Raw genomic sequence first — 23,735 nt, 5'->3', positions numbered from 1 at the left:
GCTTTGTGACATCAGCAAGTACGTCTTGATGAAAGGAGGCATCTAGCTAAGCCTATTGAAGTGAAGAGCTGGTAAACACATCATGGAGAGGAGAGGAGAAGGAATGTAGGGGAGAGCTGGAAATTCAAAGACAAAAAGAATTGAAAAGACAAAGCTGTGAAAACTCCCTAGTATTTCAGAGCCAAACAATAAAAAAAGTTATGTAGGAGAGAGCTCCAGATGTTGCTGGTTGAGAAAGGATTGCAGCTGATCCAAAGGACCTCATGATGGATTTGCAGACGTGTGGACCAGCAAAGAAAGCTTTACGCCAAAAGTCATGGAGCCAAAGGAAGCCAAGAAGCCAATTGCTAAAAGTCAAGTGGAAGTTCTCATTTTCTTTACTCCAGTATGTTTAAAAATAAATATGTGTTCATTGGTTTGGTTTTTTGACTTACCAAAGAAGGATGATTTTGGGGGCAGTAGAAGGCAATCCAGACAGCTCTGGGACTACTGAAGTGAGTGGCAAATCATGATGAGAAGATCTGTTACTGACATAGAATGGAATAGAAAATAAGAGACAAAATACAAATTTACTAAAGGGAAGTAGCAGCAGCAAATAAATAATTTGATTTCCCTGCATAACAATATAGCTGCTTTAAAACACCAGCAACACAGCAGGCCTAATCTTTCATTGCCTGCAAAAACATTTGGCATCTTTAGAAAAATACTGGTTAAACTGGAGAAGGTGGAGATTTATCATGAATAACAAATGGAGTCTGGAAGGTGGTTAGTAATGGGATTTCACAGAAAGCAGCCTTAGAACTGATTTTAATATTTTTATTTTTGAAAGATATGTGGTACAAGATTTAATGATACTATTGCAAAAGAAAGGTTAAGATGTCATATGTGAGGAAATAACTGACTGACTCCTACTAACTGGTAAAGTGGTATGAAAGTGCAAGGTACTTCTGCTAACAAACTTAACAAAAATTTTGGGGAATAAAAAAACTGGGAAGGATTACTTAATCACCAAAGTGAAATCCTCTGGAAATGGAGCACGTAGTTCTGCAGCAGCTGCAGGGAAGAGCCGGTGAGTTGATCAGGGAAACAGCATCTCTTATAAAAGCCTGCAAGAGTGGGTTTTGTTTGCATGAAAAACTTAGGATGAAACAGCAGACAAGGCTGTTACCGTAAAATGATCTTTGTCCCTAAAGTGACTGTGTTGAATGGGGCAAGTATCACTTGAGTTTGGAGATTACAAGAACCTTCCTGAATTTCTAGAAGGTGAACTTCTGCCATGGCCTTGCAGGTGGAACAGGGACAGGGGCAAGGTTTAGGGGTTTTTTTTGAGAGAGGGGAGGGTTGTGGTGGTGGTGGGTTTGTGGTGGGGTGGTTGGTTTATTTTTTTTGGTTGTTGTTTTGGATGAAGTCGATCGATTTATGCAAGGAATTACTGCGTAGCTGCAAAACCATTAACTACCTGCTGACCCAGTAAATGCGCACAATTTTGTGTTTGTGTATTTATGTTGCTTTTTATGCCAATATAAGTGCATTTTTTAAGACATCAGGAAATCCCTCTTTAAAGAAGGACAGCTGTCTGTGAGAAAACGGAATTTGGATGAACCGTTATGAACAACAGAGATAAAATCTTTCCATTTTTGATGTAAATATTTCACATCATTATTGACGTCAGTGAGCAAGCTAGTATTAACTATTGTTTTTCATTTTTATATATTGGGAAAGAACACATCACTTAACTGTTTAGTAATATCATTTTACACGTAGAGTGTAAGCAAAAGGAGGTGTGCCGGTAGTAATTTGTTAAAAATACAGAAGGCATTTTTAGTAAAGGTGTGGGCTGGAAATCAGGGACTTTTCCTGCACTCCTATCAGTCACTCTGTTGCGATGGCAGCTCCTTGCAGGATCAGTTTGGCAACAGCAGTGAGATGCGATTGCCAACAAAGGATGGCCCAGAATCCTTTTTCTGGGATTTTTATCACTTGGTGTACTTGGAAGCCAGTAACTTACAGGATCAGGTGTGGGGTAATACAGCTTTGGTGGGGATTTTATAGGTGCCAGTTTTGGGTGTCCTATCCCAATCCTTTGCTCTCTTGCTGTGGTAGGATACAGCTGATCATGTCCAAGAAGATACCCAAAACTGGAATGCCTACAAGGTAGTGCTGAGATACCTGAACTAACTTTAAATGGGCTGGTTAAGGTCAAAATAACAAGTCTTGCCCTGACTTAAGTGCTTGTGGGAAGCCAGCATTATATACCCGGCCCTTCTGTCACTGGTGTGGCCGTACCCACAGCTGTGTTATTGTCTGCTAATTCCGTAGGATGTCAGAGCTGCTGATGAGAAGCTTTTTAACAGCTCACCGTAGAGTGAGGAGTCAGATGACTCGGGAATGTAGACGAGATTCTGGGTCATGGTCTCATAGCAAGTTTGCAGGAAAGGACATGCGGAGTTTTGGCAAAAGTAAAAAAGAACATCCTGTCCCTCTGTAGTGTACTTAGCAGGGAAGCTGAATGTACCAGCAGTCAGGTTAAGCCATCAAAGGGTTTATCTTGACATTAGGAGCCCATTATTTTTAAGTGTTAGGAAAAACGACTTTCTTCTTTTTGCAAGAGAGGTTGAGGGGAGATCTCACGAAGGTTTGTAATTCCAGGGGCAAGAAAGAGAAGAGTTGAGAAGACTTAACTGAGTTTGAGTCAAATACGGGAACAATTTGCCAAGAAGTAGATGTAAACATCTAAGTGTTTGTGGTTGGGTGGTGGTTTTGGTTTTTTTTTGGTTTTTTTTTTTTTTTTTTTAGTTTGGAGAGTTTGTAACGTGGAAACCTCTGGCAGCCTTTTTCAGATACTGTCTGATTTCACATCCTTTAATTACTCTGCTAGGTCCAGTATGCGTAAAGAGACATTTTTAGGGGACAACCTCTTGTAGGGAGTGAAATCCAGAAGGGATGAGGAAGGAGCTTGCTTCAGTCTCAGCGAAACGCTTTCACTGCTGTCTCTCACAAGAAAAAGCTGCTGAGACTTCTATTTTGACACTTTTTTTTCTTTTTTAGACAAAACATGATTTCTCCACTGGAAAAGACAACCAGAGTGTTTTGACTGAACCATTGATTGTGTGAAGGATTTGTTATATCAATGCTGCTGGAATAATTTGGGGGACCTTGGGAAATCACTTAATGGAATTTGGTCCATGTCTACATAATCTGACTTTTTTGCTGGAGTAATTGAAGATGCTGCTTAATAAACTTTTTATAAAGATTCCCAGTTGGTTGCTGCATTTCAGAGGGTTGTGTCTGAGCACAGAAGTAATACATCTTGTAATTGTCTTTTTTTTCCTCCCCACCTCACTTAAATATTTTCCCTGGGGAAGAATCTAATGTACTGTAATGCTACTACCTTTTACAAAGTGACCCTACTCATTATGATTTGTTCTCTGAAGCTCCCTTGACAACATATAAATGCACTGAGAATACTTAAGCTTCCTCTCCATCACTCTTTTAAAAATCTATTTGAAAACTGGTGTTTCATACTGCCATTACTATTCTGAAGTTCCCTAATGCTGACTCTGTGTTCAGTGTCACAACATGCATGCAACAGATAAGTTTTATTAACTAAACAGTTTATATCTGTGTATTTCCGTGAAAACGAGATACGGTGTGCTTCTATCAAGTACCGTAGTGAAGACTTCAAATATGTTTATGGTTTGTGACACATAAACGTTGAGTATTTTCTGGGACTGGAGTTGCCTTTATTAACACTGTTGCAACAAGTTCAATAGGTTTTTCATCTCGTCCTCTCAAATTGCTTGGAAAGGTTTATTATGGTTGTTTGATGTTTTTGCAGCTTGGAAAATCGATGCAGTATTTGGGTTTATAGTGTGTCCAGAGTTAGGAAAGCACTATTCCATTGCAGAAAAGAGCGGGAGCTTTTAGCTGGAAATTGGTTGCCCGCTGGCTGGTGAGGAGGAGGATTTTCCTGGAAAAAAAGGCTTCTTAAAAACACAACAAAACTAACCAACCAACAGAGCTGCCTGCATATTCTTATTACTTAAATATATTTTTATAAAGCTCTTGAAACAGTTTTATTTTATATGATTTAATGAATAGTGATCCTAAGGCTTGTAGCTTTTGTGTATTCTGATTTTGACATTTCAATCTGGAATAAACTTCTGAAATTTTTAGTTAATATTTGTATTTAGGTGTCTTCAGAAGCCAATAATAATGTATTGCAGCAGCTGCTTTTAAGGTGGCTGTGCCTATGTCCTTTTAAACTACTTTTGGAAAATATACCCTCAATCTCAATTTCCCTCCACCCTCTGTAGATTGAAACAAGAACAAATGTATGTACGTGATGAGTTTGGCAAAATTCTGGAGCGAGAAAGGATTTCTTCAAATGAACATTTGACTCGAGCCATTCTTCGGGAGAGAGCTGCGACAGAAGAGGAGCGCCAAAAGGCCCAGCGTTTTGTAAGTTCAGAAACTTCTATAGAAGTCTCAGATTTTTCTGAGCAACCGCATCTTCAGGCTTGTTTCAAACTATTGGTAAAGAGAATAGATCTCTTCTTATTAGTAGTACTTTCTTCACAATGAGTTGATAGTATGTAATTTTACTTTCTTTTTTTTTTTTTTTTTGGTCAAATATCCCTGACTTAAATCTAGCTGATTAGAAGGAGCCTAATCTTTGTGAAGGCTGCAAATACCATATGTCGTCTTGTGTGTGTAGATAATATTAAATGTCTCTTTTTCAGAGGGTGGAAGAGTAATATGATGGTCTATTTAATAAATCTGGTTATTCTATGTTAAGAAATCACAGAATACAAGAGAACTTTCTAGAAAATTAATTATTTCATATTTAAAGGAATTCCATAATATTTCTGGGCTAGAAATCTGGCTAACAGTAACAATTGAAAACGTATCGTTTTTCAAGTCTCGTCTGTGCTAGAAAACAATAACAAGAAGTCTTAACTTTTGGTGATTGTCGCAAACCTTGGAACCAGCTTAGTGAAAAATCCTGTATCAAAGAATCATATTTCTTTAGAATGATGTATAAAAACTTCCTGACAAGGAAATTGTAAAATATGGCTGGCTGTTTTCCTCTGAAAACTGACACTATATATTTCAGTCCTTTTCAAATGTCTGGCAGATTTATAACTTCTTATATATAGTGGTTGCTTGCTATATTGAGTCTGCATCGACTCTTCTTTGTCACAATAATCATTATTCTCTGAGGTATGAATATGCCTTTTTTTGGTTTTAATTAAAATATTGAGTATAAATAGTAAACAAATCTATATTAAAAAAAAAAAAAAGTGACCGTTCCTGTGAAAACAAATGAGATTACTTATGTCAGCAACTATATAAATATTTGTTGGGCCCTCTGTATCTGGAATAAAATCAAAGCTTTCTGAGGTTTATTGGTTGGTAGCACAGTAAACCAATCACTTCAATAAGCAGTAACTTTATCTATGCTGTGTAAGTAGAGATCTATTGCCCATGTTATTTTTCCAAATTGCAATTTAAAACCCAACAAATTTCATCTAAGTACACCTGAATATGAGTATCTTTTGCAGATATTTCCCAGTGCTGTTTCACCCCTATGGTAATGCTGTTATTGAAGAATAATTACAGTATGGTATACAAATGTTTTGTCGTTTTAAAATACGGGAACAAAGGACAATGGACGGGAATTATGACTAATGTACAGCCTTAGTCTGATGCCTTAAACCCTTGGATTCTTAATATTGTGCAGCAGAGATAAGGGTTTTGTGCCCTCAACCTAATGAGGAGCTGAAGATTTATAATGGGGAATATTATTTGCATAATTACCAGGGGTTTTGCATCTTTCACTTACTACTGTAGTTAGCACTGTGCTTTTGAGAAGCACACGATGCCTTTCTCATCAGCCCAGTGCTTGGGAGATTTCTTACTACGGGTATCAAACTGGTTTATTTCGCCTTTACGTCAATTTTATTGTTAATTTGTACTTACTCTAGAATATTTAAGTTAGCACTGCCTATGTGAAGCGAGCGAGAATTGCTGTTAGCTAATTTTGAAATGTATCAGCCTGGGGAGTGGTGTTTCGAGGTGTGTGGTGTAGCTGCATCTTGGGTTGGAAGAAGAACATACAAAAAACTCCCAGCTCCAACAGGGGAGGTTTAGACTGGACATTAGGAAAAAAATGTTTCCCAGCAAGAGTGGTCCGAGAGTGGAACAGGCTGCCCAGGGAGGGGGGAGTCCCCATCCCTGGGGGGGTTTCAGGGCCGTTGGGATGAGCTGGGGGGGATGTGGGGTAGGGGAGAACTTTGTAGAGTCGGGCTGAGGGTTGGACTCCATGATCCCGAGGGGCTTTTCCAGCCTGAATGATTCTGGGATTCTGTGAAATGGTGCTAATGAAATGAAGAGAACACCTTAAAATCCTACAGGCAGTCCCCCATGTGGAGGACGGCATGACTCGCTGCTTTTCTGTGGTGACTGCATCGCTGCGTGGCATTTCAGAGCCAACTATCTGTTTTGCTGATTAAGGATACTAATTAAACTCGGCCACCAGAGTGGAAAGAGTAGGGTATTTTACTGGGAATAACTAAATAATGTAACAATGCAGAAAACATGCAGTAAGAAAAGACAGAATAGCTCACTTAAAGCAGACAAATAGGAAAATACAGGGCAATGCATCAAATCATTGCTACGTGAGAGGGAGAGAGCAGTGATGAAGGAAGATCCATCCCCCCTCGCACCCGTTCCCACACCCAGCCCCGCAGGCGCTGGGCAGCCCCGGTTACAGCGAGGGTTTGGGGAACCTTTCCCAGCCAGGGGGGAGCCCCACGCGCTGCGTCCCCCCGTAGCCGAGGCATCCAAAGTCGCTGCGAGCGGGTCCAGGTTTATATAGTACTGAATCAACAAGTCCACCTGACCGTGGTGGGGTAAACATCTGGCTTCACTCTCCAGTTAGATTCCCCCAGAGCCTGGCCAGGGCTCACGCGGGAAGCTGAGGGAGTTTCCCTGGTTATCCAGTTTCGACCACTTTCTTTTCAGAACAAGGCCACCCATCTGGTCCCAGGGCTGGACAGCTGGCTCCATGGCCTTGTTAACTTGCTCCTACACAAGGAAAGATAAAAATATATTCAGGATAAACATGTTTTCGTTAGATTCATCTTCAGTAATGAGTATATGATACCTAAGTTACATTTTTCATTAATGAGCACATATTTCACTAATGGTTGTATACTAAGTTTCATATGAGTTTCACTGAGGGCAAATGCCGGGGGCTGCCCCTGGGCCACAACAACCCCCAGCAGGGCTACAGGCCTGGGGAGGAGTGGCTGGAGAGCTGCCGGTCAGAGAGGGACTGGGGGGGTTGAGAATGAGCCAGAGTGTGCCCAGGGGGCCAAGGAGGGCAACGGCATCCTGGCTTGTGTCAGCACTGGCGTGGCCAGCAGGGACAGGGAAGGGATCTGAGCCCTGGGCTGGGCACTGGTGAGGCCGCCCCTCGCTGAGTGGGTTCAGTTCTGGGCCCCTCACCCCAAAAAGGCCATTGAATGACTCGAGCGTGGCCAGAGAAGGGCAACGGAGCTGGGGCAGGGTCTGGAGCACAGGTCTGCTGGGGAGCGGCTGGGGGAACTGGGGGGGTTCAGTCTGGAGAAGAGGAGGCTGAGGGGAGACCTCCTGGCCCTCTGCAACTCCCTGCCAGGAGGGGGCAGAGAGGGGGGATGAGTCTCTGGAGCCAAGGCCCCAGCGCCAGGCCCCGAGGGAATGGCCTCAAGCTGCCCAGGGCAGGGTCAGGCTGGCTCTGAGGAAGGATTTCTGTGCAGAAGGGGCTGTTGGGCCTTGGAATGGGCTGCCCAGGGCAGGGGGGAGTCCCCGGGATCCCTGGAGGGGTTGAAGAGTCGGGCTGAGCCAGCGCTGAGGGATCTGGGGGAGTTGGGAACGCTCAGGGGGAGGGTCATGCTTGGACTTTCAGGTCCTTTCCAACCAAGGTGATTCTGTGATTTTGTAAGTTAGCAGCTTTGACTTCCTTTTGTTCCAGCCTCAGTACTTCAACACTTTAGCACGTTTTTCGTCAGCGTAGCTGGTTTGTTATAACCCAGCACAATACCTACTAGCACAGTGGTTATCAGTTATAAACTATACAGGATTCATCTGTAGGTCAACTCTGGTTTGGGCCTGTTGTCCAAGCCTTAGCACTTCATTACCAAAAATGTGCTTTTTTGGAAGCGTGGGCCTGTCAGGACATAGATTTTGCACATCAGAAGAGAAACAAGATATCTGAGCTCTGCTAGCGACTTACCTATCCTGGTGTAGTCATCTTGGTTTTGATCATCATAACTGTTTCGATCTGTGAAATTTTGAAATATATTGAGGTCCTTTGGTGAGAATTGTTGTGTATATTTGCTGTTACTACTTCAGATTCGTTATTTCCACAATAGTTTGTTCATTCTTTGAAGTAAGATAATGATTAGCGAGGAAGTTTTGTGAGTTTGTTTCCTTAAAAGGGGTCCAAATTAAAACTTTGACTGTTCTCACCTTCCTTGCAAGTTGTATGTTGCCTCCTTTATTTTCCTGTAACTGGTCAGTTTTTATTCCCTTGGCTTCATTGTTTATGCTTGCTGTTTATTTGTTTCATGTATCCAAGCAGAATTTATAAAATAATCTCTAACACTGGGGTTTATGTGTAGTTCCATGTTCTAGTAAACTGCTATGGTAGGTTTGTATTTATGTAGCCCAGATTTGATCTGTCAGGGGTTTTTTTGAGAAGAAAGGGTGTTTCTGAAATGTCAGTAGCATTATCTACAAAATTAAGAACTTTGCTGCTGCAAAATTGTTTACATAGTGCACAGGAAAAGAAATTATGGTTAGAAAGGAAGAATTTCAATTTGTATTTTTTCTTTATAAGGGCTGCTAGTTCAGTTTAATAAATAGACATAAAATTGTTAGACTGAAGTAATATTTCTCATTCTTAAATAATTTTAACACCAGCTGCTACTTATTGTTTCAGAAAGAGAAAAATTTTAAGCCTTTACACCCAAGAAGTTAGCATTAACTATTCATATAAATGAAAAAGATGGATAAAATGAAGGTAAACCAAACAGCTAAATGAGTAAAAGTTTTGGAGGTGACAAGAACTGCGGAAAGATGTCATTTGTCTCTTTAAGTGAAAGTATTCCACTTTTCAAAAAAAGAAACCTAGAAGAAGTCATTGGAGCTTGGACAGCAAGGTAAGGTAAAGAAGGAGGGTGTCCTTAAAAATATCTAAAATAATTTTTAAGTGAGCAGAATGAGGATTTTGACACTTGTTAGGCTAAATGTTAAAAAACCACACACACCAGACACCCCCAAACCTTGTAAATTATGACAAAAAGCAATTTAAAGAAGAATTAACAAAAGGTATAATCATGTAACACAGAGACAACATTCACACCCCCTCAGCGTGGAGTGAGGATCCTCCCACAGTCTGCAGCCTCAGGAGCAGATCGGGGAGTATGAGCACCACGCAGAAGAGGTGAGACTGTAGCAGCAAAACGCTGTGAATTAATTTTTCTCTCTTCAGAGTGGAGGAACTTTTGAAAGATCCCATGCCAAAACTTTGCTTTGCAGAGGTCTCCTCAAAGATCGGTCTCTGATCTGAAGTTTCAGTAGAAAACATTTAAGGGGAATTGACAGTTTTACCAGTAACAGCTCTTCAAGCCTGGGTGATATTCATAAAATCTCTGAAAGAAACTCGGAGATGATAGATGAGCTGATGGTAGCTGAACTATTTATGTGCTGTGTAAGCTGTTAGGGAAAGCTCCCTCAGTACAAGTGGACTGGAAAGTGGCTGATGGGATGTCAGCTGCTCCTTAAACAATTTTGGGGGAGATCCAGAGGTTTACAAACCAGTAATTCTGTTTCTTGTACTGAGCAAGGTAGAAATGACAATTTAGAGTGGAATTTCCAGACCCTGACCAAGGTCCTAGAAATTCCTTGTGGAGTCAATGTGAAGGTTTGTTCAGCTGTTGATGCCTAATTCAGAAGTGAATCGAGCTGCTGTTGATTCCCTTAGTAATGCCTTCAGATGTCACTGACTTTAAGGAATATTGCAGACAGTCTACCTTTCCTTATCCTGCAGTGTTTGGGTCTAGTCTTTAAAAAGTTAGACTTGGTGTGCTGAAGAGCTGGTGAGGTCTCGCATCTCCTCTGGCTTCTCTGCCATCCCTGGCTGTGTGATCCTGCTGTCTGTATTGCAGTGGGGCTCATATTTGATGCTGCAACAAACTGACCTGGGAGAAGTTAATTTTATGTTTTTTTTCTCCTGTCTGGCAAGTGATCCGAACTAGCTTATTTTGAAGGGTCAGATGTACCTCAGTGTTACATCTAAGGCATACTTTGCTGATGAAGAATTTCTTTACTTCTTTTCCTACCCGCTTCCAGCTCTGCGCTGCAGTTCACCTCCTTCTCTGTTGTGCCACTGCAGATGATGTGGACTGAAGCAAATGCATTACAAATCCATCCTGCAGCCCTTTTTCAAATGCAGACATGCCCACAATCTGCTTTATAGCTTGTGTAAAAAAATAGCTCTATTGAAAGAATTGCAAACTGTCTGTGGAGGGCAGGTTGTTGGGGGAAGAAAATGAAAACTTCTTGAACTTGCCTTGCCACCAAAGAGAGTGGTTTTGTACCTTTAGCTTTACTTACAGGCGGTTTTGAGACATGATATTTGCAAAGTATCTCTGAGTGTTTTCACCAAAGGACAAGGTACACTGTGTGCTTGAAGTCATACTTGAGAGCTGCGGTAGCAGTGCAGCTCATAAATACTTCTTCCTTCTGTGCCCTTAGCATGTATATGACATCTTTTCTGCTCATTCTTCTTGGAGGAGGATTTTGTGATCAATTAAGTCTTTTATTTCAGTCTAGTCACAACAGATTCTGATACTAAGACCGGTGGAGTTGAAGGCCCCATACTTCTGAGCACTCCCCAAAATATTTATATTATGTTTTACTCACATAGGCAGCAGACTTCTCCTCCGTTGCAATATTTATTATTGGAGATCTTTGCTGCGCATCTGAAAATTGTGGATAGTTGAGTTGGGTATAGCCTTGTTGAGTGGCTTTAAATGTGGTAGCTTTGCCATAAATAGCTTATTGATGTTCTATCATTTGAGTCATTATATGAGTCAGGGTGAGACGTAGAGAATATGGAGTAAAAAAAAAATCAATAGTTATCCAAAGTGCAGAGGACCTGTTGTATTTCCATCTCCTTATAATGACCTGGAGTTTACTGTTAACATATTTGCTTCACTGTCTGGACTGAAACGAGCTGTCATTAAGACCCTATGTGTTAGAAAATGGTTTTATTGAGCTGCCAGTGACATTAAAGTCTCATTTCCCTTTGAAGAGGCACAGAAATACTGTTCTGTTCATTTGCTGTAACTATAACATTAAAATTTGATTATTGCTATCATTAGAAATCTGTATCCATACTAATATAATTATATACACTTCCCCATGTATTGTTCCAGGCTTTCATTGAAGTACCTGTTAGAGAATAAAATCTGTTGTTGCTGAGATATTGTTTTTGTTTTGTAAATTATTTTCTACACAATTAGGTCTATTAATAAATTCTGTGTTCAAAAAAATCAATTGGGTAGAAGCATCCTTATATTAAAAAGCACTTTTTGCACCTTAGGTGAATGTGATAATCAGATTATTGGATATTTTTTCCTAGCAAAATCTTATTTGAGATGTATAATTTTTCTTTTACTTTTCTGAGCACTGAAATCAATAGACAAAATACATTCCTCGATATATTAGAGCTGAAGCGTGTTGAGTTATGTTAGGAGTGAATTTGACCTATTGTCATAATTGAATACATATTGTTAAAATAGAGCATTTCACTCTTTGGTGTCTGAACAGTTTAGATGTTTTCCCTATCATCCTTGGGTGGCTGGTCCTAGGCACTACGTACGTGTGCTATGCAATGACCTTTGCTGTAGCGTTGCATTTATTTTTCCTGTCCTCAATTCATTAGCTTTGTCAAGATGAGGTCCCCTGTTTTCCATAAGCAGATTATATTCTGACCCTTCCTGCTCTTTCCAAGCAGTCCCGTGTTAACCATATTTTAAGGATGACTTCACTAGAAAATACCAGGGGGAAGAATTACTAAATGAGTTAAGGCATTAGTTCTCAAGAGAAAAGAAGTCTGTTTACAAACCTGCAGTATTTATTACATACCTCATTTAGCTCATTCATCATTTTAATAGAAAAATGAATCTTTTTAGATGATTCTGAAATAATTTGAGGTAAACTACATAGCCTGAGGCAAAACATGATTGCTTACTGTAGGGAGGACCAAGCTCTTTCTGAAAAGTACAGTTATGATTGTTGGCTATAATTCACAATTTATGATAGTAAAAATATGAAATGCTCGTATTTGAAAATTAGACTTAAGGTTTGGAAACCACGAGGTTTGAGATTAAATCCAGTGGCAGTTGTTTTGTCTCTTGTTCTTCAGTTTTATAATTTCAAAAGGAGAAATTTTTCTTGAGATCTCTTTGAAAGTAGAGATTTTTGGAGGTTTACTCCTAAGATTTTGTTTAGGTTTACGTACATGGTTCTTTTTTGTCACGTGCTGCTGGTTTTATGGTTTGGAAATAGCGGTTTTGTGGCAGCAGATAAGTCTTTTTGCATTAGTATTCTTGTGATATGAGCAGAAATGATCTGATTTTGGTTGTTCCTGTTGTAGAAGACAGGATAAAAACAAGAATGGAGGAAGAAGTTATTTTGAATCTTGAGGATGCGTGATCTACCTTTTTTTTTGGTTGGTTTTGTTTTGGGGGAGAGGAGTTTGTTTGCTCTTTAGAGAAGGAAGCGGGATGCAATGAGGAAGTCATTTACATTTTGAAAATATTAAACTCCATTGCACTGTACGTGCTCATCTTCGTTTGAATAAACAAAATATCATGGATACAGCTTATGTCTCTCCTGGCAGACATTTCTTCTCTCACCGACTCTCTCCCTCTCTTTCTGGCATTTCTACTGCAGCAGTAAGGTGTTTGGGATAGGAATATGGCTTTCTGTCTTTTCTGGGATGTTAAATAGACGATGTGAAACTCTACTGTACGGAAAAAAAGCTGTTGCTATGCAAATAGAGATTCATAATGGTTTTTTTTCCAGCAATGCAAGAAATGGGACTTCCTATCAGATTTTTGCAAATCATGGGTGGTTTTCTTATCTGGACAAGTATCTCTGTCTTAAAGAAATGGTAAAGAACCGTTTGCATGTCTAAAATTATTAATAAGAGCGAACAATTCCCCCCCCCTCCCGATACAGTTAAACACTAAAAGTGATTTAAAATAGCCTATGAGTGATACTCTGTGCTGCAGGCTGTAATCCCAGTACGGTCTCTGTCGTGTGAACTGCTAAGCAAATGTTTTAATTCATCTCTGAAACTGTATTACTGTGAACAAGTAATAGAAACTGTGCCTGTGAACTGGAATAAGAAGTTGCTTGCCTGTATCTCTTTCCAACGTAGAGAGTTGCTTGCCTGTATCCCTTTACAACATCCATTCTGACATTTAAAATATTTGTTTCAATGGAACGATACAAATAATATTCTCCTTCCTTCAGTTTTTCACTTGGCAACATGTTATAGGCATTTTTTCAAGAAAATTTTTATATGGAGTTGTTAATTAGGGTGGTTTTTTTTTTCCTCTATGTCAATGTTTGACAGATACTAAAAACACAGTAAAAATAGAAGATTTTGAAGGCAAGTAAGGTAGATACAGTGAGCATTTTTCTCTTGAAAATTTCTTCTTGAATGGTGAGAGGAATGAGTTTTGATAGTCCAACAGCATTTAAAAGCATACTATTTTTTTAATTCTTATATAGCAAACCCCAAGATTTTTGACAGAAGCAGAATTAATCACTGTATTATCTCAGCATCCAGATGAAGATCTAGTACTTTACAAAGCCTGCTGCTCCATCAATTTGTTCTTTTGGTTGAATTCAAATTGAGTTCATTTTTATAGATTCACTGCATAATACTCTCCTCTCTCCTCCCTCATTCATTAAACAATTTGTTCTTGCTACTCCCTTTTTATTGAATGGCTAACAAAATTGCCATGCTATCTTTTCCAATGAATATCATCATTCCTTGTCATGCATGGGCAAAAAGTAAGCATATTCATCTTTTTTACATATACCTTCGCTTCTTCCAGAGGGAAGTCCTGTTTCTGCCCTCAAGATATCATGAAAAGAATGTTTTAAAAAACATTCTCTTGAAGCTTGGAGCACAATGCTTGTATATACATATTCCTGTCCGGACTCCTTTTGGTTATTTCTGGGCCTTTGGAATATGTACACTTGCCACATATAACACAATTGTAGCTAAATCAAAGCAAAATAAAAGCTGTCAAGACTTGTCCTTCTACACGACGTGGTAGAAATTCATGCAGTGGATTAAAGTCCTTCTACACGACGTGGTAGAAATTCATGCAGTGGATTAAAATATGTTCATCTGACAGAAGTCTTGAAGCATGGTACTTACAGTCTCCTCCATTTCAACAGAACCATTTGCTGTGTCTTGAGATTCTCATTCTGTCTTTAAATTAATATTTGTTACTCTCAGGTTAGGTTAATTTTGGCAAGGCAAATATGCCCTTTTCTCACCTTTAGAGCACTCTAGTTATCTTCCTTCCTTTGGGTTGAATTAGAAGACTTATGAGAAGAAAGGTTGTTTGAGGGACAGAGGGGATGGAAATTAAGAATTTGTTTTACTAGTGACCACCTGAATAATTAATGAAAATCCTTATTTTGTGATATCTGTAGCTTATCTGAGGCCTCTTCACTGCGTAATGCGAGTATTTTGTTTGGGAACAGCAGGTGAAAGAAGGCGACCAAGCCATTGAAAGAGGACGGGTTGGTTACCTATATATAAAAAAAGTCACTATGCTGATTAGTGGTCTTGGTGTTGCTGTTTTATGATATTCATTCTGTGTACTGTTATAGTATTTACTAGAATCAGGGCTCTGCCTATTCTGTTGCAAGTAAGTTTGGAGACAAGAGCCCTTTCTTTTGAAGTATCGACGTGAAAAAAAACAGTGAGGATTTGTTGTGAATAAAATGACAAAGTGGTACATGAAATGTTCCTTATGGCTTAGTTTGATAGTAGACATCCCTTTTATTTCTTTATAAATCCCCCTTAATTTTGCATACGTCCCTGTTTATTGGGAGCAGTTGGGAATCTGACGAGAATTGTTGACAGAGCTTTAGGAGTGAGTGGGTTGTGGGCTTCTTATATCTCAGAAATTCTGGAATGATGCAAAATTTCTTTCCTGTGGGAGATAAGTTGTCTTTCTCTTTTCCAGACAGTTTTGTGGTGACAGTATCTCTTGGGAATGGGAGGAGTGGAGGGTGGAGGAGGAGAGGAGGATATCTCTAACGTCCTTGTAACTAAGCAGGTGAATAGACTATGCCCCGTGAACTTTCATATTTACAACTATGCCCAACATTGCGTTTTCAACTTGATGGTAATTAAGGGTGAGACACTGGTAGGTAAATAGTTAATTACATGCACGTTGCCTCATTTAGGGGGAGGTGACTCCTGGCATTCTTGGGGAGCTCAAGGTTTAGTGGTGGATGTCCATTTTCATCTCTGATCTACTACCTGAAGCTCTTTTGTTTTCAGGAGTCTCATTGCTCCCTGATGTTACATCGTTTTCCCATTTAGAAAATTCTTTTCTTGCCTATAAGTCAAAAGGTTTGGTTTGTTTTTTTCACTGCGCGCCTGTTTTGTAGTACCTTTAATTAGGGAAGAAGTCTACCAGTTTCCTCTACCTTGAGTCCTATAAGGCATGGAAGTGACTTTCCAGCCTTAGTACCACGGAGGCAATAACAAAGTATTTTTCCTTACGCATTTCTGAAAGCTTAAGTCTGGTGCTGTCTGTGTATGAGGGAGAGAGAGAAAATATACTTTAGGAAAGGTATGTTAAATATCTTCTAGCAAATAGAAAAGCACTTTGACTTTAATGTTGGTAAGGCCAACGTGAGTGAAAGAACCATCTACATTATCAGCATTTGCAACAATGATGTCATACGCTTCTTAAATGAAAACACAAATGTAAGTGATGCCTGAGACATTTTTATTGGTTTTGTTTTCTAATACTTTTTCTGCTCTTAGTGCACTTTGACATATTCTTCATTTATTAATAGAAAATTGGGTGACTTGTGTTTACTACTGTGAGTTATTGAAGTAGTGGAACTTCAGTGTCTCCACAGAACTAAATGATGACTGTGAAATACCGTTGCATGCTTTTTTCCACCCCAACCTCTAGTTGAAACGTAGTTTGTAAGATTGAAAAGTTCTGTTGCCCTCTGTGTCTGTCAGTTCTTATTCTTAGTGACTACATTTGGTTAGCAAAGAGCTTACAGAGACCTAAAGGATAGTGTAACAGTCTTCAGGAAGAAATGAGTGGCCCTTCACCAGAGATAACAGTTCTTTAAAATTTATGTATCACAAGTTAGGATGAAATGTGCTCAAAAAGTACCATTTAACACAATTAGTGTTCTCATAATCATTGCCATAGATTCACTTCCATAGAGTCACAAGTTATGCTGTGTGGTTTAAGGTACTTTAAGTAGGCTAATACTTATCCAGGTAGAGTTGATGATAATCTGAATTCTAAAAAAGCCACACTGATAGAGAGTGGTGTTTTGGGAAAAAAAAGGAGAGTTGAGAAATTTAAAAAAAATCTGGATTTTTTTTTTTTTCATATCAGGGTCCCACTAGACGTCTGGAATATTTTGAGATGCTGAAGTGCTGTAGCAATAGGTGCCAATGTATCTAAGGCAGGTGTATACAAATCCAATTAAAAAGGATATTTCAGAGAGAGAGTGAGGAGAGAAAATGAAATGTCATGACTAAGTGTGTGGGTTTGGTTTTGTTTTTTTTTTTTTTTATATAGATGTTAAGTAATTTTTCAGTCCACTCATGTATTTCTTGTGTGATATATTTTGTGGTAGGTGTGCCAGTATGTGCATGGAGGAAAAAATAGTCTGTCTCGTTTTTTTTTTTAAAGGAGGGAAAAGTTTAAAGTGTAAGGGTTAATAGATTGGAAATGTTAACATACCATTTTTATTTCTGTAATAAAAATTATTCTCTTGATAGTACAATCCTCTGAAGGCCGAGGGCTGTTTAATTCCGCTGTTCCCAATGGCACAGTATCTCATCTCTGTCCTGCAAAGTGCACTGGTGTGTGTAGCTGGAAAGAGAAGGAAAGAGCAACTGATGTGATCTACCTGGACTTGTGCAAAGCATTTGACAGTCCCACATGACATCCTTGTCCCTAAATTGGAGACACATGGATTTGATGGATGGAGCACTCGGGGGATAAGGGATTGGCTGGACGGTCACACTCAAAGAGCTGTGGTCAACGGCTCCATGTCCAAGTGCAGAGCGGTGACGAGTGGTGTCCTCAGGGGTCGGGGTTAGGACCGGCGCTGTTGGGGACATGAGGGATCGGGGCACCCTCAGCGAGTTCCCCGATGGCCCCGAGCTGTGTGCTGTGGTGACACGCTGAGGGAAGGATCCATCCAGAGGGACCTGGACAGGCTGGAGAGGGGGGACGGGCAAACTCCGTACAGTTCAACAAGGGCAAGGTCCTGCCCATGGGTCGGGGCAATCCCCAGCACAAACCCAGGCTGGGCGAGGAGGGGCTGGAGAGCAGCCCCCAGGAGAAGGACTGGGGGGGTTGGGGGGGTGGAAAACTGAACAATAGCCAGCAACGTGCACTCACAGCCCAGAAAGGCCCCGTGTGCTGGGCTGCACCCAGAGCAGGGTGGGCACAGGGCGAGGGGGGGATTCTCCCCCTCTGCTCCGCTCTGGGAGACCCCCCTGCAGGGCTGGGTCCAGCTCGGGGGCACCAACAGCAGAAGGACACGGACCTGCTCCAGCGGGGCCAGAGGAGCCACGGAGATGCTGGGGGGGCTGGAGCCCCCCTGTGAGGACAGGCTGGGAGAGTTGGGGGGTTCAGCTGGAGGAGAGAAGGCTCCGGGGAGACCTTAGAGCGGCCCCCCAGGGCTGAAAGGGGCTGCGGGAAAGGGGGGAGGGACTTGTTGGCAGGGAGGTAGGGGTAGGACAAGGGGGAATGGGTTTAAACTGAGAGAGAAGATTTAGGTGAGATCTAAGGCAGAAATTGTTCCCTGTGAGGGGGGTGAGGCCCTGGCACAGGCTGCCCAGAGAAGCTGTGGCTGCCCCCTCCCTGGAAGGGTTCAAGGCCAGGCTGGACGGGGCTTTGGGCAACCTGGGCTGGTGGAAGGGGGATTGGCAGGCAGGTTGGACTAGATGGTCTTTAAGGTCCCTTACAACTATGATTCTATAGAGGTCAGTCTCCTTCCAAGAAATACAGTGAAGGTGAGAGCCTTTGTATGTACAGTTGTGTGTGTGTGTGTCCTAGTCTCTTTCTCCGAGATTGTGTTATTTGGGGAATCTGACATATGGGTGGATGTGTTGCTCCCAGTGGGGGGGAAAAATAAATAAAATCACTTTGATTTATGCAAGTAATGTAGAGAATTGAATACAAGCCATTTTCTTTTCAAGAGGTACCTTCCACTTTAAAATATGGTGATTTCAACATGTTGGGTTGTTTTGGTTTTTTTTTCAGTTATACTGAATTTTGAAAGCAGAAACTGGCTTCAGGTTTCAAGTCTGCTGTTTAAAAAATTTCATAGGAAAGATATGGGAAAAGTTTGTCAACATTTATTTCTGGGAAGCCATGGCAAAAGAAGATGATAATACTTGCTTGTCACATTACTTCTTGGTTAATATGGCTGATACTTATGGTTTAGGTGTGAGCCTGGAAGATCTATCAGTCTGTTAGCATGGTAAGAGAAGGCATTGTTGTCTTTTTTTTTTTTTTTCAATAGATGGTTGAATTCAAATCACGTTTGTAAATAAATAAATAAAAAAATTCATTACTTCTCCTTTTCCTAATTATCATGCAGATAAACAGTGGGGATCGTGACATTAGGATAAGTAAGTGGCTTATGATTTTTTGCCTTGGAGAAAGAAAATCTTGCTGTTCTCCCTTTTCCCCCCTTGGGCTATGCAGCAGTAATAAATGAGCAAATCCAGAGTACTTTATGATAGATAGTTAATGGTGCTGTGTCTGAGCCAACAGGCTTGTTTCAGCAGCAGCTGTCACAATTCATAGTCATTAGCATACCTTTAATGGTTGCATTTCAAAATAATTTCTAGTAGGGCATTTAGCATACATAAAGGAGAAAAGCCATGATATTGAAGAAGGAGTTTTAGGTGTAGTTGAGTGTTTTTGGCCAACTTGGAGTGTTTATACATGAAGGGTGAACTGAAAAGTATTAAGATAATTTTGGAAGTAAATACAGGTTGAGTCTCAAAGTCCATTTGTGACCATGTGTCTGTCTTTAAGCCTATGAATAACCCAATAAGGAGCCTTCTACACTTTTGTAGTGGGTGATTTTGGTGTTCAGAGCCAGAAATACTGCTCTGAAATCTTCTCAGAGGGAAGGGAATTACTGTCTGCAACAGTGAGAGCAGAGTCGTTTCTAGCACGTAGGACAACTGAAGGGCTACCCAATATTCAAGTCATGACAGCAGACTCACAGTGATGGCTTAATGTACGTGCTATTTTGGTGCAGGAGAAGAAATACTTCTGTAGAATATCTATCAGATTTTCTTTTTAATGATTTTGAAGGTAGGCAAGAGAGATGTTGGAAGGAAGGATAATGAGTGGGTGTTGTTTCTGCCTTAGTAATGGGGAATCTTTTAAGAAGTACCTGGATAAGTAGGTCAGTTGGATCTTTGTTTTACGTTGTAAAAGCTCATGTAATATTTTAATTTTTCTTCTCAGTTCTGTCTGCCTGTTTGAAGCATGAGGGGGGTCGGAAAAAACCCCATAGTTATTTCTTTGGAAAGTAATGATGCTGGAAGAAGATACTGAACTTGAGAAAATCATTCTTTGAACATACTACCTGCAAGAGAGCTATTCTAGGATAGAGAAATAGTGCCTATCATTTTCTCTTGCAGTTTGGTATGTCTTAAAAATTAATTTTAAATTTTGATATGAATAGATTTGACCGTAAGTAAAAGAAGGGGATACTAAGACAAGCATTCATTTGTTTTAAGCAGATTTTCTTGCTTGCCTACGTTGTTTTCCAGTGCTGCCAGTTTTATTCCCATATTCCTGTTTGGTTTGGAGGCTTATAGAAAAATTAGGCTGTCTTTTCTAAAAGAGTAACTTTATCTTTCTGCAGCAGATCAGGAGAGAACTGGTGGTCAGGATCCGTCAAGTATAAATGGAGTTAAGTAATTTGTAGCAAGAAAAGAGGGTGATCACATAATAGTTCTGAGTCATTATGGCAGGGGTGTGTGTTTGCCCTAAAGTGTTTGCCTTAAAGTGAGAGTGAGGTCACAACCCTTGAGGGATCTTTCTAAATCTGTCAAATGTTTGACATCGTTATTTTACTGGTTTTTGGTGGGTTTTTTTGTTTGTTTTTTTTGGTTTGGGTTTTTTTTTGTGGTCAATCCTGGTATTTTAGGGGAGCAGATCTATGTAGCCTTGAGGAGTAAGAAATGTTCTACTGGAAGATGAGTATGAAGTACCCTGATAAGACTGAAATCTGTGGTGATACGGATTGATTAGTGTGCTAGTGCTGATCAACATTTCCATAAATCACAGAATTGTCTAGGTTGGAAAAGACCTTGAAGATCATCCAGCCCAACCATTGACCTAACACTGACAGTTCCCAACTCCCCCAGATCCCTCAGCGCTATGTCGACTCTACTCTTCAACCCTTCCAGGGATGGGGACTCCACCACCTCCCTGGGCAGCCCCATTCCGACACCTAACAACGCGTGTATGTTGCATTGGTCAAAGCAGATTCCGAAAAAAACTTCAGTGCCTTCAATGATCAGTGGCTAAATAGTTGTTAGAGTGGATATTACATATATTCTGTCTCATCATTATTGTCCAGTTTGAAAATTTGCCATGTGATAACTTTTGGGTACTTGAATTCTGCAGAACTAGTGTACAGTATATTTATGTGTGCACAATGGCACATCTGGGTGCCCCAACAAGTAAATCTGTCAGTCTGTTAAGAGTATTAAGATTGCAAAATCTCCTAGAGGTGGATAGTATTACTTTTGGAGTTACAGAGGCATCATGATAAATTAGACTCTAGTGATTTTTAATTGGGTACCCAGATCCAACGAACGCATTTGATTGTGTTGATTTCTGTACTCTAAACTTGCTTTGTATGGATGTGTTATGAAGCCTTAACTTACCTGAAAGCACTAAAAATTAGGGTTTTTTTTAATTCAGTATTTCATTTGGGTTGATACGTTTCATTTTAGAGGTCTGTAGCATCCGTTGGACGTGGACTATAACAGAAAAAGCTGTATATAATTACCTGTTCAGATGATGCTGACAGTCTGGTGCCCGAGAAAGTCTAAAGGGGGTAAATATGTTAGAATTAAAGACTGCATAAACACAGAGTTCAGAGCTCAAGTTGAACAGATAAGAAATACCAGATAAAATAACTTCTGACATCATGATTTTGCTATGTTGCTATTGTTTTGAGGCAGCTTGCTTTGCTGTAATTTTCTCTATTTAAAAAAACCCAAATCTTCTTCCTTCTCATCTTTCCAAAGTCCCATGAAAGCAAAGATGTTTAAGTTCATGTAAGATTGCAGATATTGAGGAGAGTGATATAACTATTGTTCCATGTGGACTACTGGAGAAACCCGGGATGTTCATCTTGTCAGGCCTTCTGTAAGCTTTACAAATTGTTTCGAAGACAAAAAGTAGTTTTGACAGTTGGGATTTCTGAGTCAATCCATATTTTGTAAGGGATCAAATTTGAGTTGTAAATCTTATTTTATTTTTTTTTTTAAATGTGGGTATTTCTTTCCGAAATCCTGTTCTGAAGTTGTTTTCTTAGACATCTGTTTCTATCTAAACTCCTTCCAGTAGCCCAGTTCTTGCCCCATCTTCTGCTCTTTTCCACTTCTACCAACCCCTGTAACTCCTGCCTGCCTTAAATCACCTCATTCTTCATTTATGCCCTTCTTTTTGTTTTCTTTTTTTTTTTTTTTTTTCTCTCTCCTACTTTCAACTCTTTTTCTCTCCCTTTTTTCTCTCTTCTATTAGAGGTAGAATGAGAAAGTGCCCTAAAATGGATGTGATGGGCACTGCTCTCCTGGCAGATACCAGATTCCTTGGAAGTTATGTGAATGCTCAAACTTCTCAGCAGAACAAAAATAATTTTTTTTTTATTGTTAGCGGAGGGTTTTCTCTCTTATTTTCATGTGGAGGAAATGAGTTTGGCTTAGGCCCTCAGAAAAGTTGGAGATGAAGTGTGTAGCATCTTTAACTCTTTTCTTTCTCTTGCTTCTGACACTGTAGCTTGAGGCTCTATGGAGTGGAAAATGAATGGAAAGTAATTTTGTTTTGTGGAGAGGATGACACAAGGCTTTTGTACAGATGGTGGAACAGTGAGGAGACAACTACTTCTTTTCCTGATAGCTTTCAGTGCAAGTATTGATCAATAAAGTGGAGGAAAAATACAGGGGTTCATTCAGAGTTACTCACACAATAAGCTTCACTGTCAGTTCAGGTTTACTTTCAAGTGTGTGATGGTTAATTATGCAGAGGATGAACAAATCTAAATAGGGAAATTTCTACACTGCCTTAAAAGCTTAGTACTTAGATTTTCTACTGTGTCATGGTCTTGCTGTAAGCTTTTATCCAAAGTATAGCTGTACGGTCATTTGCGAGCAGAGATGCATCATCTCTGCCTACATTTTCAGCTAGTTACAGGTATAATTATCTGTGACAGAAATTTTCACCCTAGGATCTCTTTCTAATTGAAGAGATACAGGTGCTTTCAGGATGTGATTCTGACCTGTTTCAGATGTCAACTTTATGATGAAATGGATTATCTTGTAGAAGCGTCCATTTCTCTGGTGCTGTAGCTGAAATGTGGTTGTCTGATTGTGTCGACATCTTATTCAATTAAGGTGATTTGCACCCAAAACATAGAAAATATTTTAATGGTACCCGCATCCATGTCACACAAGCTGTGCTGATAATAAATGAGAAAATGAGTCGTAATGAAAACTATTCCCATGGTGCGTATTTTGTTATGAGGGGTTCTCCTTGCCCTTATTTTTTTTTCTTAGAAAACTTTGCCTAATGCAAACACAGAGTTGGGTTTGTGCAGCCCAGAGAGAAGGCTCTGGGGAGACCTTATTGGGGCCTTTCAATATAGTAAAGGGGGCTTGTAAGAAAGACGGAGGAAGACTTTTCAGCAGGGCCTGTAGTGACGGGACAAGGAGAAATGGTTTTAAACTGAAAGAGGATAAATTTAGATTGGACAGAAGGAGGAAATTTTATATCAAGAGGGTGGTGAGGCCCTGGCACAGGCTGCCCAGAGAAGCTGTGGCTGCCCCCTCCCTGGAAGGGTTCAAGGCCGGGTTGGACAGGGCTTGGGGCAACCTGGGCTGGTGGAAGGTGGCCCTGCCCGGGGCAGGGGGGTTGGACTAGATGATTTCCAAAGTCCTTTCCAACCCAAACCATTCTGTGACTGTACCAGAATGTATTTATACTTTGTAATAATTTGTGAAGAATTGGTGGGAATTAGTGGTTTTATACTGGCTTCCTTTTTCCTGTGATGTATAGTACATTCTGTACGTTCTGCTTTTTAAGGTTTTTAACTATTTGGTGTTAAAATCCCTT

At 40.2% G+C, this 23,735-nt stretch overlaps 1 protein-coding gene across 2 annotated transcripts in view; it reads left to right on the top strand.

The window, feature by feature from the left end:
* Window positions 1-23,735, top strand: part of CHCHD3 (coiled-coil-helix-coiled-coil-helix domain containing 3) — a 163,089-nt gene that overhangs the window by 50,408 nt on the left and 88,946 nt on the right. For both annotated transcript variants that reach the window (XM_074903541.1, XM_074903540.1), the window contains exon 4: window positions 4,317-4,461. In XM_074903541.1, coding sequence (XP_074759642.1) covers window positions 4,317-4,461 — 145 coding nt within the window. The remainder of the gene's footprint in view (window positions 1-4,316; window positions 4,462-23,735) is intronic.

Source organism: Athene noctua, chromosome 3 (assembly GCF_965140245.1).
Source record: "Athene noctua chromosome 3, bAthNoc1.hap1.1, whole genome shotgun sequence".
Taxonomy (NCBI): domain Eukaryota; kingdom Metazoa; phylum Chordata; class Aves; order Strigiformes; family Strigidae; genus Athene; species Athene noctua.
Note: the sequence above shows the minus strand (reverse complement) of the source record. Positions and strands in the feature narration are given on the sequence as shown.